The 16,154-nt window shown below is 44.6% G+C and overlaps 1 protein-coding gene across 1 annotated transcript in view; it reads right to left on the reverse strand.

Annotated features, from left to right (window-relative positions):
* SGK1 (serum/glucocorticoid regulated kinase 1) overlaps nt 1-16,154 on the reverse strand; it is a 76,249-nt gene that overhangs the window by 16,620 nt on the left and 43,475 nt on the right. The window contains exon 3 of the mRNA XM_083607808.1: nt 7,080-7,155. Within this exon, the coding sequence (XP_083463934.1) occupies nt 7,080-7,155 (76 nt within the window). The remainder of the gene's footprint in view (nt 1-7,079; nt 7,156-16,154) is intronic.

Below are 16,154 nucleotides of genomic sequence, written 5' to 3' on the forward strand. Positions count from 1 at the left end.
TTTGCAATTGGCTCTAGCAAAGAGGCTTTCTCTGTGTTACAATGGACTTTCTGATTCATTGCCGATTAGTGATTGCCGAGTATTGTGAATAGTCTCATGAACGATATATAAGAAGTGTCTATAGTCTCTGAAATGTATGGTGCTTGTAATTGAGAACAGAGCATAATGGAAGTCTAGGTATATGGGCCTGTTCCTCCCCTCCCCCAGAAAATAAAGGCTAGAGATAGGGACTGTCTGCCTTGTAGTTGATTAGATCAAGACAGGGAGTCCCCATTGCTAGGCTTCATTGGAACAGCATGGAGAAGGAATATTGCCCCACCTTAATTTACGTTGTATAGGAAACTCCACATTCAAACACCGAAGTAGCCCTTATACCTGGTGCAACATCCAGGGTGTACTGTAGCATTTTGTGCTGTGCTGTATTGCAGTTTTAATACTTTCTGAATTCTAGTTTTTTGCTCTCTTTTTGTTTCCTGCTTTTTGTGGATCTACGGCTTGAAAGGTAGGATATGAACGTTTCATAAATGACATAAATACAATACTCATAATGACATACGCTAGAACATTCAACCTATTCCATTACTCAAGCAGGACGCTCTAATGATGTGCAACTGGAAGCTAATCTCATCTATCCATCTGCTTGACAGAGAGTTGTTCCATTACCACCTCTGTCTCAGAGCCTTTTAAGTGGGACCAAAAGCCCAGCCAAAACAAAGGCCTGGGAGCTGTGCAGGCAGACAGGCCCTCATGATTCTGCTGAGCATCAGGAGCCAAGGGAATCTGTGGGGACCCAAATGGGGAAACAGATTAGATGACAGAAGACGTGTGCCCTTAGGTACATGTCCCCTGAGCGAATGCACAACCTATAGTAGGACCCTTTCAGCCAGAGGTGGAGAACTTCATCAGCATCAACCACAACAACAACAACAACAACAACAATTTATTATTTATACCTCGCCCATCTGGCTGGGCCTCCCCAGCCACTCTGAGCGGCTTCCAACAAAGTATTAAAATACAGTAGTCTGTTAAACATTAAAAGCTTCCCAAAAGAGGGCTGCCTTCAGATGTCTTCTAAAAGTCTGGTAGTTGTTCTTCTCTTTGACATCTGGTGGGAGGGCGTTCCACAAGGGCGGGCGCCACTACCGAGAAGGCCGTGGCCAATGCTCAGGGTTGATAGGCCATGTAGTTTAGCAACAGTTTAGCAGTGTGTGTGTGTGTTTAAAGATGGTTGTAGCCTATCTCTAAATTCATCACTGAATTCATCCTGAAAGTAGTTATTACTGGTGTAAGTATCTGTGAAAAGTGGATAGCTGTTTCTGAGATGGGGCCCCAGGTTTAAAATGCAAGAAATACGTCATAGCCTCAAAGGAGTTAATTTGTTTATGTAGCCAGACTTGAAGCCATGCTTCTGCTGCTTGCAAGAGGGTTGTAAAGCAAACACAGAAAAACGTGTTGAGCCTTATCTGAAAGCGAGATTGCTTAAGTCCCTTTCTAAAGCACTCAGATCTCATCTGAAATTACCCCCATAAGCATTCACATAAGCCTTTGTAACTACTGTGGTGATCCCCACTTTGTTGTTAACAAACGCTTATTATGTATGTGTATGTCAAACCATGCTCCCACTTGAAAAGTATGCGTAGGCCCACTGTGCTTCAGCCGGTCTGAGGTCATCCTGACGAAAGCTTTGCAGTCAGGCAATGCCTGAAGTGTTGACCCAGTTATTTGAGGAATGTTTGCCTTTGGATGTTGCAACCACATGGTCACAGTTCTCTGGGCCAATTACCTTGGCTGCACCTGGAGCAATTCCCCCCCCCCCATCAATTGCTTCCATTCATACCTTAGTCAGTGTTTATTAAGAAGGATCAACACACACGCATAATAGCTGTGCACACATCAATTAGCACAGATCCGCTGAAGACAAGCTGGTTGGTGGAAAAATGTAACCGCAGCAGTACTACAGCCATAGGACAAGGATAGGATAAGTGCCGTTATTAAATCACTGGCAATGTTATCACCACGCATATTTAATTCTTGTAACTGAAGAAGGCAATGCATATTCCATGTGCTGCTGCAATAGTGTAGCCTGCACTGAAAGAAGCTCCACTGAAAATAGAGAGGACCAAATTAAGGAAAGTCTTAAATGTTCCATCAGTAGCCAAGTGGGGAACCTGTGACCCTCCAAATATTGCTGGCTCACAACTACTATAATTCCTGACCATTGGCCATGCTGGAAGGTGCTGAGAGCAGCTGGAATCGGACATTACTGGAGTGTCTGTGATGAAGCTGTGGTACTCTAGGCCAAACATATTTCTGCTAAGAGTGTTTACTGTGTTTTGGTGGAATGAAGAATTTGTTAAAGATGGACACCTGGTTTCAAACAGGAGTGGCTCTCCAGATGTTGTTGGATTCCAGCTTGGCTTAGTCCAGGTATCCCCAAACTTGGCCCTCTAGATGTTTTGTGACTACAACTCCCATCATCCCTAGCTCACAGGACCAGTGGTCAGGGATGATGGGAGTTGTAGTCTCAAAACATCTGGAGGTCCGAGTCGGGGGGTGCCTGGCTTTGTCAATGGACAGGGATGGCGGGAACTGAAATCCAGCAAAATCTGGAAGTCTACTAGTTAGCCATTTTGCTTTAAGCAATGCTGACGAGCTTTTGCTCATTAAATTGTAAAGTTTCCTTTCCTTCCTGCCCTTTCCTTCCTTATCTCAAAAGGTCCCACATTTGGAAATCTGCATGTTTAATTATATTTAATGATTACTTGAGTACATGGCACCTCGTTAATCAACACAGGGCCAAACTGCATGAGATGCGTCAGTAGAAGTTGCTTATCTCTTTCTTTAACTCACGCAGGGCCCATGATAAGTGATAAGGCAGGAGGCAAAGCTTTCCTCCTATGCCACAGTCCCAACAAAAATCATTTGTCCAACTGTATAGGAGAATCCTCACCACCACATGTGGAGTCTTTACTCTCCAACAGAAAGCAGCTTTGGGACAGGGTCTGCCCTTTGTTGGGCATTAGCACCTCCTCCACATGTGCCATGGTCCCAACCCCGATTACACAGCTGTCACAGTGAAGGGGCAGAGTTAAGAGAGAGAGAAAGAGAAGGAGGGGAAACTTCCAGTGACATTCCATTTTAAACAAGGCAACACAAATCTTGTCTTTTTGGACAAAGAGATGTATGCCAGAAAAACATCCTGTACTTGTCGTTACCATTATAGCCTAGTAGCCATGCTTTTGGTATACTGTTGTTAAGTCTTAGATTATTATTCACTGCATCATTCATGCTGCTATTTAATTCTCAGCAAGTAATTACATGCTCCTATGTTCTATGCACATAAGGGCCTGGCTTCCTACAGCAATTATCTCCCTGCAATCATATTTCTCAGGATGTGATAGTCAAAATGAAAAGGATGGCAAATTGATTTCCACTATCAGTTAGCTAAATTGATTTCCACTATTTGAGGATCTCATTATTACCGTGCCGTTTGATTTTCATTTGCCTAAGTACTACACTGATCATCTTGCAACCTGGCGCAAAAACAAACATTTACTGCTGAGTGGTATTTAGAATCTCAGGATTGCAAGGTGGAAGAGGAACCCAACACATCCACCCACCCCAGATGGATAACCTAATGTCATCAAGATTACACCGCATGGCACAAACTGAATGCAGAAGCAAAAAAAGAAAAAAAAAAAAGAGGCGCCATTGGAGGATTCCCTTAAAATGCAAAAAGCAGCTTTGGAGAAGCAATCTCGACAAGATTGTGAAAGAAAGATAAAGAGTTGAACTTCTCCTCTGCACTTTCCATGGACCTGGGGCTGCTTAAGTTTCCTCTCTGCTACTCTTCACATAACAACAACAAAAATCCTGATTCCTGACCATTAATGGCATTCACACATTTTTGCATTTGCACTATTAATGTCATGCCTAGTTTAGCCTTCAATCAGTAAAGGCGGTTGTTAAATCCACCAGATGTCAAGGAAACTATCTGTCGCATGGCACAACTATATTTTTTCCTTGTTCCTCCCCGAGCTTTGGACAAGTTCCTATTCAGAGGAGTTCCTTTGAGCCTCATGGTTATATTATTCTATGCATCTATAATCATTTGTCTCCGCCTAAAAATATAATGGCTCTCAATGAAGCCAAGAGTTTTGTGTACTGGAAATAATCCTGCCTATGAAGCATCTTTCCAGTTGATTTGCCAACTAAAATGCAGAGTCCTGCAGAGGCAGCAGGACAAGCCTTCAGTGAAAATAGCTCTGGAGTTTAGATATTGTCTGGGGGTGGGGCTGGATATTGGGATTGCCAAAGACAATTCTGACCATCACGTAGGAACAGAGGAAATTGCCTTGCAGTAAGCCGGATCACTGGCCTATCTAGTGCAGTGTCATCTTGTCTACACTGCCTGGCAGCAACCTCCCCAGTCCTAACTGGAGACACAAGGGATTGAATCTGGGATCATCTGCATTCCAAGTATATGACCTACCACCAAACTATGGCCGTTTCTGGTGCAACTTTTCAGATGTGGCGGGGAATGCACCAATGCTATAAAATAAAAACTTTCAACAGCAGTCAGTCACGGGGAACTTGCAGACAATGTCAGGGACTCTGCCAGTTCATGTGACAGATGCATGCAGAATACAGAACATGCCTGTGGAAAATTACAAGTACTAGACTGACAGCAAATCCTCCCAGGACCATTCTCCAGCTATTTGCTGCTTTACACAGAAATCCAAACACTCTCCACCTGAAAGTTGCATTCCAGCCATTCCAGTGGAAAAGACACCCTGAGGAGTGAAACTGTCTGCCAACAGTTCAGGGACAAGCCTGTCCCCTGGATGATTCAGCGGACAGGTTAACTTCAAAGTCAAGCTGGAAGCACTAAAATGGAAACATTATCAAGGAGCCTAAGGGAGCAAACACTCAACTGGAGCCATGGAGCAGCCAGAAAAAACAGAAGCTGAAGCTGATAATCCAAGGCTATCTGGCAACCTATACAATCACAGATGCAGTATGACCTGACTTACTGAGGTTGAATAGGACACACACACGGGACCATCCTGGTGTTTGACCTTAGTCAAACAGCCGCATCCCAGGAGTAAAGGTGAAGACACATATATCCAAATCTGTGCATATTTTGTTACGTCATAGACATGGTGCCATGAAGATGCCTGTAGTCCCTCTAGGTCAGGCATCCCCAAACTCGGCCCTCCAGATGTTTTGGGACTACAACTCCCATCATCCCTAGCTAACAGGACCAGTGGTCAGGGATGATGGGAATTGTAGTTCCAAAACAGCAGGAGGGCCGAGTTTGGGGATGCCTGCTCTAGGTGATTGCCCAGGCCTTTTGCCCAGGCCTCTTTGTCTGGTCCTCAGGACCAGGCTTCACACCTCCTCTCTTCACAGCCCCTCACTGGTCCTGCCATGCACCCTCCTTGAGCATTTTTTCGTGGATGGAACATGCCATTGCCTGGACATAGGTTAGAGAGGGCTGTGAAAATACAGTCAAACCTCAGGTTACGTTTGCTTCATGTTACGTTATTTCAGGTTACATCCTGCGGCGACCTGAAAGTACCGGAAAGGGTTACTTCCGGGTTTTGCCAATCGCGCTTCGCGCATGTGCACAAGCGCCAAATCACGCCACGCACCTGTGCAGATACGGCGCTTCAGGTTGCTCTCTTTTCATGTTGCAAACGGGCCTCCAGAACGGATACCGTTCGCAACCAGAGGTACCACTGTATGTAGAAACATGCCTATAGTACCAATTAAAATGAACATTAGTTGCTTCACTGACTTGTTTCTGGCCTTGCCAACCACCACTGGCATGTGGCCCCAGAAGGTTGCACAGAAAGAAATGTAGTCCTCAAGTTGGAAAAAAAAAATCCCCTCCCCTGATCTAGGGGAAAGCCATCATACAGCTAGGGAAGAAGACTTTAGCGTCAACCCTTTTTCACATGAATATATTGCTCTGCTGTGATCCAATCCATTCCCCCCCCCCCTCGGAATTACTCCACCACCACCACCACCAATCAGGTGCCCTATGTAAAGCAATCTACCTGGGGGACAGACTAAAGAGGGAGAAAAAGGACTGAAGTTATCTCATATGAACAAAGCCTTAAGGACTTAAAGTGAACTTGACCATTTCAATTAGATACAGTTCATTAGAACTGACCCACTTTGGCGCCTATCAGCTGAACAGTAACAAATGCTGGAGCCCTCAAGTTGATTACTGCACTTTTGTAAAAATGCCATAATAGGGTTAGAGCATGATAAACTAAATGGGCAATTAAACAGTGACTCTTCTCGGATTGCTTAAGTTAGCAGTAGCCTTATTGTGCCTTATCAGTCCGAGAGATTCCCTTTAAGTAGTGTTCCCAGTCACTCTCCTATGCAGATTTCAGTTTCAGATTTCCTTAAATATTATTGGCTTGGGTTGAGCACCCTGCCATTGGTTGCATAACCACCAGACCATTCATCCAGCCAACTGTTCTGCTAAATATCTAAGCGGGCTGCCTTACCCAGATACTGGGCCCAAAACTTAATGGGTTCATGGGGCTAGACAGAATATAGGCGATACAAATGGTCATAGTGCATGTTAAGGTATGGAATTTTCTTCCACAAAATGCATGGCCACCAACTTAAAAGGAGGCTAGACACATTTACAGAGAATAAAGCTATCAATGGCTCATAGTCATGGTGGTTGGGCACTGCTTCCAATATTAAAGCAGTCTGCCTCTGAATATCAATTACTGGGGAGCACATGGAAAGAGGCCTCAGATTGGCAGAGTTTGCCATAGGCATTTGGTTGGCCACTGTGAGAAACTGGATCCTGCACTAGATACACCCTTTGTCTGATCCAGTAGGGATTTTCTTCTATCCTTATTCTGAAGTAGTGTAACCCTCAATGCAAACCCTCTTTTGCAGGCTCAAACCTTCCACCACACTTAAAAAGAAGAAGAAAATATTACTGCATATTACTGCACAGGTTTTTAAAATAAAAAAATCCAAACAGTGCAATATTAATACTGACTGCAGCATCCTGAAGGATATGCCTTTGCTTGCTAAATTCTTACCTGAGTCATCATTAGTCCAGAAAGTTCTCTGATCAGGTTGAGCCAACAGATCTTCTTTACTGTAAAGTTCTTTCACCTATAAAGCAGAAGGAACAAAATGTATCTTGAAACATCTAAAAGTTTTTTTCTACTCCAAAGAAACCTTTTAAATTCACAGGTGTATTGTATACAGGTGTATTGTATACAGCTGTGCACTGAAGTGTGGACTCTATATTTTGTGATATAGTTTCTATGTAAAGTTTATGAGATTGCTTTACACAGTGTTGAGGGAGAATCTTATCTCAGCCCTGTCAGTCAGACTGCCTGCCCATGCCCAGCTGGTCTCCTTCTGGCAAAGGAAAATTCCCATTAGTTGCTCATGGAGGAAAAGTGTAAATGAAAGACAGTTGTGGTCATTATACACATCACCAAAAATAGGAACATAACAGGGACACAGATATGCATTAGGTGTGCATATGCTACTTCTATGTATAGATGCAAATGTAGAAATGATTTATACAATTTAAATAGCAATCTGGTAAATCTTGCCATGGCAGGGAAGGCTAGGAAAATGTGTGCCTGCTTAATATGCAACCCAGGTGCTAACAACTGATGGGCAACCTCAAGGTCTCTGCTCTCACTTCTTGTGGCTCCTTATCATTAAGTCAGACTTGGACCAAACAGCTATTCAAACAAAAGGACTAGCTTTGGATGGTCTTCAAATAGAGGACTATAAAGTAGGTCACACCCCCACCCCACCACAGTGATGACTGAGGGCAGAGAAGCCCCTTCTTTCCCCACGAGTATTGCTGCTGTGTGGTGGTGAAGGAGAGTTTATCCGACACCCTCAGAAGGTGTACCTGCACTCTGCTCTGAAGAGTTGGGACAGTGTAGTCTGGTTCCCAGAGACAAGTGTATACACACACAAAACTTAAGAGTTTTGGGGGGGACCTAAACCTATTTACCTGCATCTGGAAATTCCCTGTGTCAGATTATATGCAAATTTGTGGAAGATAGATCTAGATATTCTGGCATCTTCTAAATACCAAGGCTAGGAAAGCACATGGACGAAAAGTACTGTTAAATTACAATGGTGTAAAATTGGACATAAATATTGTTTATATCAATATATATCAATCAACCTCCAGATGGGAAGCATATTTATGTGCTTTCAAGACATGAAACCAAACACTCTCCATATCAGCACTCTTTCTGTGGACAGTACATGAATTTCATAAATAGTGAGGAAATATTTTGTCCAGTGGTCTACTTATGACTAAGTTGAAAAAAGGCACTGATTCACGAATGCTAACTCTTCCCTCACCACATTCTGCCCCCAAACCAGAAAATGACCAGGGAATGCTTTTCTTCCATCCCAATAACTGAAGACCATATGAACTGGCTGGAAGTCTTGTCCTCTTGAACTTGCCTATTTGTTGCATTTACTGCTCTTTCGATTCTTGTTCCTTGAAAAGTTTTGCTCCAGAAAACATGAGCTTTCTGCATGCCTTCTTCGTGCACTCAAATGGCATTTCCCAATGTACCTGCTTAGATTTCTCTTGATATTGCTTAGTCTAAGTCAATTTGGACAATCAGACAAATTGCTTAATAGGAATGGCTGGGTCTTTTTGTCTCTTTGATTGTTTGGCACACTTAAGCTTTGGCAGATAACTACTGAAAGTAGTCAAATATTTTAAAACACCAGTTAAGACAATGGGTGATGAGGAGACAAAAGCCCTGTGCAGGCTATCGTATCATTACACACTGAACTCGGAGTCTCCAGTTTCCCAGGTATGTTGCACTTTGACCCACAAAAATAGAACACCGGAGCTTAAGCACTCACTTGATCGGCCTTAATGATTCTTACCTAAGGAATAAGAAATGTTTGGCAGAATACAGTGACTCATGGAAAATTCTTACCAGTTCCATACCAGTATTTATATTTTATATTGGATTTAAAATTATAGGGCATTTTGCTGCCAGAAGTTTCCCCAAAGAAGCTTACAACCAGTGTCTTTGAGACAGGTGTGTGACTCTGTCCTGCCATGTGATGCCCTAAACCTTTCTGACACAGGGCATGTGGAAGGCATCAAGGCATTGCTCCTGGCGGTTGTAAGTTGCCCACATCACGCTACCATAAAGCAGCATGCGCAACACACCAGCCTAGTAGACCTTCATCTTGGTATTGGTCATTAGCACCACATTTTCCCATAGCCTTTCAGAGAGGCGAGCCATTGCCATAGCTGCCTTGCCAGTACTATTGTACAACTCGACATCAATGGAGAGGTTATGAGTTATGGTGGAGCTCAGGGAGACAAAATCATGTACATCTCAAGCAGGTGGTCATCAATGCAGATGTGTGGGGTGCTGGCAGTGTCGTGACCCAGGATGTTGTCAGGCTGACTTTAAGAACAGGAGGAAAATGTGCTCTGGCCCAACCCATCAACTGGAAGCAGGACTGGCCCTACCTTTAGGCAGTGTGAACAGGGCACCTCGGGCAACAGATGCTGAGGGATAGGGAGCAGTTGTGAGGTGTTGGAGGACAGAGCTGCTCTGTGGCCTCAAAGTTAGCCTGCTGCCTTCAGATGTCCCATCCTTAGGGCCGGATTGAACTAACTGGTCCTGCTCACATAAGGACTTCCACTAGAGCAATGGGCTCCCCCCTTTCCCCCACCCCATGCTCCCCTAATTGGCTCATGAACCCCTCAGAAGAGCATGTGGGGGAAATAGTTCTGCAATATTTACTCTGATAGAACATTTGTAACAGCACATCATTGAATTCTAACCCCCACTGAATCTGAAGTAAGATTCAGTTGCCAGTTTGGTTGGTTTCTGTACGTAGAATGGTGAGTACTGTCCTGTCATTTGCCTCAGGTAAAAAAAAGGGGGGGCAGAATTGGGTAATCCCTGACTGGAAGACCAAGGGCTGCTGAGTTTCCGTGTCTCTGTGCGTATATATTTCTGGGTTTTGGGATAATGGTACTATTATCTGTTGCTTGTAAATCACCTTGATAATAATTTGAAAGGCAGAATATAAATCTTCTAAATAAACAAACAAATGAATACCACAGCTGCTGACATAATAATAAATCTTTGACAGATAATGAAAAGCCAGTAGAAAACCTTAACATCTTCAGCCTCTTTCAGACAGCTGCAGCTGAGAGCGGCTTCATGGATGATGTTGCTGCAGAGATAACAGGAAGTGCAGCTGTCTCACGCTTCCTGTTTCTCCTATCTCACACAAGTTTCCACATCTCCTGGGTAGAGAAGCAGAGGCATTCTCAGTTCTCTGGGCCTCAGAGAACCACTCTTTGAAGAAGACTTGGAAATTATGCACCATCACTTCCGATCTCATGCTTCAACCGACATACTTAACCAGGAGGGCCAGTGCCAACCATGTAATGGCTGAACACTGACCAAGGGAGTGAGGGACATGGGTATGTGAGAGTGCGTGCCACAACACCACCCAGTTTCTGAAATCTTTTCCACAGCATGTCTACCAAAACCTGATTTTACTCTACCTGCATTGTGTGTGACCATAGTGGTACTTTCTCAGGGGGAAAAAACACCCCACCCTGATATTATTAGAAGCCAGCACCACATTTCTGCATGGCTGCAGCCTATTCAGGGATGTCAACATGTTTAGCCATCAGCATCAGATGCTGCCAGGAACATTTTCAGTCTTGCTTCCAAATATGCATCCTTAATAGATGGAAGAGGTTGTTGTTGTTGTTGTTGTTGTGAAATGGGGATCCTGTGGCTCTTTGGATGTCGTTTGGCTCCAGCTCCTATGCTGGCTGGGACTGATGGAAATTGGGAGTCTAGCAACAACGGGAAGGCCACAGGTGCCCCACCCGTACAGTGGCGTAATGTGGGGGGTGCAGGGGGGGCCAGCCGCACCGGGCGCAACATCTGGGGGGGCGCGCTCGCACTCGCAGCTCTCTGCCCCTACTAAAATCCACGGGTTAGGGGGTGCAAATTACTTGCCTTGCCCCGGGTGCTGACAACCCACGCTACGCCACTGCACCCGTACACTACAGACTGAGGAATAAACATCTGAAGGACAATTTTTGGTCAACCATGTAGATACAAGCCCTGGGCCCTGACTGGAGGGGGAAATGTTTTTGTAGGGATTTCTGCTTGGTTAAGTAGCATGCTTCTGAATGTCAGTTGCTGGGAATCATAGGTGGGGAAAATGCTATTGTATTCAGATCCAGCCTGCAGCCTTCCCATAGGCTAGAATCATAGAATTGTAGAGTTGGATTGGACCCTGAGGATTTTGAAAGCTCTGATCTAATTCAACCCCTTGCAGTGTAGGAATATGCAGCTGTCCCATATGGGGATCGAACCTGCAAAACTTAGCGTTATCAGCACCAAGCTGTAACCAACTGAGCCACATCTGGTTGGATACTGTCAGCACAGGATGCTGGTCTAGATGGGTGTTTGGCCTGGTCCAGCAGGGCTCTCTTGATGTTCTTAGTGACCAAGTAATACTGGTTACAGAGTCTCTGAATGAGTTGAAATGACCTATCATATTGACTCAGCGCTAGTTCTTGTATAGATAAGTCTTTACCCACTCCCTGAGTACTATAATAAAGCTAACTGTTCAGATTGTTTGTACATAATGTTTGCATTAAGGTCATCCGATGAGCCATTCTCTGAGTTCCGTCTGTAGAAAATATGTTTTATAGATTCACTGAGGGCATTTGCAGTGATTGTTGCCCAGTGATTGACCTCCCAAAGGTAAAAGACTGGTGCTGACACGGGACTCTTTTTGGCAACACGTTAAGATGTTTTTATTTGCCCAGACATTTCATTTTGAGTACAGTGGGGCAATCACTGATGGGTAAACTATGTTATCTTTTCAAAAATCCTGGCAAAGATGAGACTATTGCAAAGTGGGAGTCTCCTTAGCGAGTTCACATGCACTGGGATTTTCCACTGAGATAACTTCCTTGAGTTAAGTGACTTCCATTTGAAAAGGACAATGTCCATGCAAGTGTATAGGCAGCTGGCCTCAGGCAGGTGTACAGATAAAACAGCACAGGAGCTTTTGCACAGTTGTTGCATGTGCTAATCAAACCTGTGGAAAAGTTTCTAAAAGTTAATTGCTAGGGCTGAAAAAGTTAAGGTCACATTCAAAGTTCATTCTGAGCTACAGGTCTCGCTAAGCCTAATTAAGTCCTTACAGACGAAGCTGTGTGCTGACTGCACCACTCCAGGGCTGGCATAATTCAGGAACTACTTTGGACAGGAGTCGAAGAAATAAGGGGACTTTGGATCCTGCAAAGCCTTGGCTGCCCCAACGTACCCCATTTTGGAACCCCACCAGAGAGCATTCTGCTGCAGAACGTTCTGCAGGTGTACAGGGGGTGGGGTCCAGCAATGAAAGTGCTGCTCTTCTGGTAGGCCTCCCTCTCTGCCAGTTGAGTAGCACACACCTTGTTTCCAGCAGGCTCTCTGATGGCCTTGGGCTAGCTTTAGCATCGCTCCACAATTTGCATAGTGCTTGACGAGTGACAGAAGTACTTAATGATCGGCGGCATGATATCACTCAGTTTTCCACCATATTACATACAAGTACTCCATTGTCAGTTGCCTTCCCAAAATGTAACACTTTAGTCTACGAAAAATCCAGGAGTGTGAAAAAGTTTGAATAGAGTTAAGAGAATCTACCTCTCATGAGTCTGCAAATATATGGCTAGAATAAGGGTCCACATCTCATGTGGACCCTTATTCTAGCCATATATTTGCAGAGTGGCATCGTTCAACATTTCTCTGGCTAATGAGATGTAAGCATGCAGTAACCAGTAAAAGCTTTTCAACATTTTTTCTGTTGGGCTTAGGATATTTGGCTTCCGTAAATGATGCTCTGTATTGTTACAGACCACCCCAATATCTGTGAAGTGGTAGCAAGATTCCAGGGGGTTCCAAGTGCTCATCCAGGGTTGTGTTTCTGCTGGGAAAATCGAGGCACAGTTGAAAGAAGTGTCTTTAAGAAATATGGTTTATTTTACACATATCTACACCTAAAACCTTTAATGGAGGGGGTGCAGAACATTACACCCCAAGAGTATCCCTCATTACTCCTTTCATAGCTTCAGCAAGCTTAGGTCCAAAGAGGCAGCCAGTTTTGGTCCCGGGTCTCTCTTTGCAGCACCCTCCAGTCAGCACTGCATGGAGTTCTCTCTTTTGCTCCCCTCCTTCCTCCCAGAACACCTTGCCAAAATGCAACACCCCCCCTTCTGCTTGCCCCCCTTCCGCTTGCCCCCCTTCTCCAGACCTCTCTCTCTCTTTTTAGAAGGACCACATTTTTATGTGTGACATCACATTCACATTACTATAGACCCAAGCATCTTCATTTGATGGCTATCAACACCTTTGTCATGCTTAATGACAACCCAGGCTATACCCTGAAAAACAAGCTTAGCCTGCATTTTTACACTGCTAAACTGTCTCTCCCCCCCCCCCCCCCCCGGAAGACCCCAAGCATTTAGTAATTTGTAGCATTCAGTAATTTCTAACATTCACAAACTTTTCAGAATTATGGGCGCTTTTGTACCCCCAAACTCTAGTATCCCAAATCTGTAATAGTACTAGTATGGGTATAACTCCTTACAGCCTCCAGAATTCCACAGATGAATGCAGGGACACTTCTAGGATGCTTATTCTTACACCAAGGTCCAAGAATCATTGCCTGAGGGCCCTGGCACTTTGTTACACACTACCGAAAGTTCTTGTCTGTATTCTGTATTTATTTACTCTGCAATGACTGGTCCTATAATATGCTGATCAGCTCAAATTGATCCTCAGCAGCAGCACCACCATGTGAAATGTCATGGAGTGGAATCCAGTGTTGCACCCTTCCAGTCCTTGCACAACTTAACTAGAATGCCATACCAGTGACTCACAGAAAACAGATCACAATCTCATGTAACTTTGGCATGTTGACATTTTGACATTAAATGTCAAAAAGAATTGCCTTGTGCAACTCAGAAACACGTTTCTGATACAATAAGAGGCACATGAAAAGCACTCCCTCCTTCAAACTAATGCTTCCTAACATTTTTTTTTGTTCGTGCTTAATAATTAAATTATTAAGAACCTGGCCATGGGCACAATTTTGTGAAGAGAGAATGGTCATTTAAATTGCTGTGTGTTGAGCATAACATAGAACTCGCTTTTCAAATCATGAATGTGTCACCAGCAGCAGAGCATATGCCCGCGCTGCCCAGGGTGGGCGCTCTCTCGAGGGGGGCATGGCGCGGAGGGTGCCCTGCCAGGCACGGGATAGCCACTCAGGTACCTGGAGCAGTGTGCGGGCCCTGCAGCTGGGGGCAGAGTGAACCACCCATGGCGGACATTCGGTGCGCCACCCGCCCGCGACTCCCAAGCCTTCCCCAAGCTGTCAAAGCTAAGGGGAAAGGGGGGAATGCCGCCGGCAAAGCGGCGCAGCTCCCCCCTTACCCCGACAGCTTGGGGGTAGGCTTGGGAGTCATGGGTGGGCAGCACGCTGAATGTCACTCCCCCCTCAGTGAGGGCACCCAGGGCGTCTGCCCCCACCGCCCCCTTTCCTACGCCCCTGTGTGTCACAAACACTGGGTTTCTTGGATAGATCTGTTGCTGTTGGAGAAAAGCAGCAGCTGAAGAATGCCACCCCCCTTCTCCTGAGACCCTGGTCAGGAATTGACATTTGAGTCAAACATAGGCAATAGAAACAGTGGTACCTCGGGTTACAGACGCTTCAGGTTACATACGCTTCAGGTTACAGACTCCGCTAACTCAGAAATAGTACCTCCAGTTAAGAACTTTGCTTCAGGATGAGAACAGAAATCGTGCTCCGGCGGCGTGGTGGCAGCGGGAGGCGCCGTTAGCTAAAGTGGTTCTTCAGGTTAAGAACAGTTTCAGGTTAAGAATGGACCTCCAGAACGAATTAAGTACTTAACCTGAGGTACCACTGTACTATCTCTTAGTTCCTGTCCTGATGGCCAACAACTTTCATTATAATATTTAGCTAGATGTAAATCCAAATCAGCAAAGGTCCATTGTTACTTTAATTAGAAGCTCTCTCCTTCATTAGTTTCAAACACTCTCTCTGTGTGTGTGTTGTTTTGATGTGATTAACCCACAATAAAAGGCATGGGTGATGCCCAGCTAAGCCTCACACAGAGAAGACCCACTGATATTAATGCCCTTGCCCAACTCCATTGAGTTCAATGGCTCTGCTTTTACTATGACTAACGCTGTGTACCACCCTAAACAATCACTCATTGAGGGCCCCATACAAATTCAGATTCAGGGTTTAGGAATGGACTTCCCTTAATTCCCACGTGCTTAAATTTGTCTCTCCAGATTAGTGCTGCCCTCTTTACTTTTCCACTTGGGAAGAGGCAGCAATCCAACCCATACCAGTGGTATTTGCTTGTGCCTATGATGCCTCAGAACCCTTGAACAGATTCAAGTGGGATTTAATAATACTTGAGTGCAGTCACTGCTGATTTGCATAGCAGGCGCCTGACCTATCATGTCTCAGATCTGAGTCATACTAAAGATTTGCCAGCTTTCCTTGGAATGACATTTGTTCTGTCATCAAGAATTGGGGAAGGGGAGGAGAGGGGGAAAGAGGAGGAGCACCAGCTGCGTGCCGCACAGTTTGATGGTGTTCATTGGAATTACATATAATTTTAGCCTGCCCATTTGCTGGCTCTCCTTCCCCATGCCTCCTTTTAAAACTCTTTGTGCTCAGTTCTTCTGACGCATCTAAATAACTTTCGTAATAACCCTATATCAAACCATTACGAAACCATGGAAGCAGATATGGTATTTCAATTTAATAATCAGAACAAACATCCTGCTCTCACAGAAGATCCTCTCTCCAAACTACTCAGATTTTGCAATAAAAACTCCTTATCTTCTTCTTAGGAATGATAAGACGCTAGAATGGCAGAAAGACTGGGCATAGTAATATACCTGCTATCTCTGTACTGTATTTGCTGCTCTGTCCAAGTAGGTACTTAGCTTGGGCAGCCTAATAGATCCACTGATGCTTTTGGAGAGGCAATGGCCAAAAACTCGTTTTAAAAATAAATTATATCT

This window comes from Podarcis filfolensis (assembly GCF_964270895.1).
Source record: "Podarcis filfolensis genome assembly, chromosome: 3".
NCBI lineage: Eukaryota > Metazoa > Chordata > Lepidosauria > Squamata > Lacertidae > Podarcis > Podarcis filfolensis.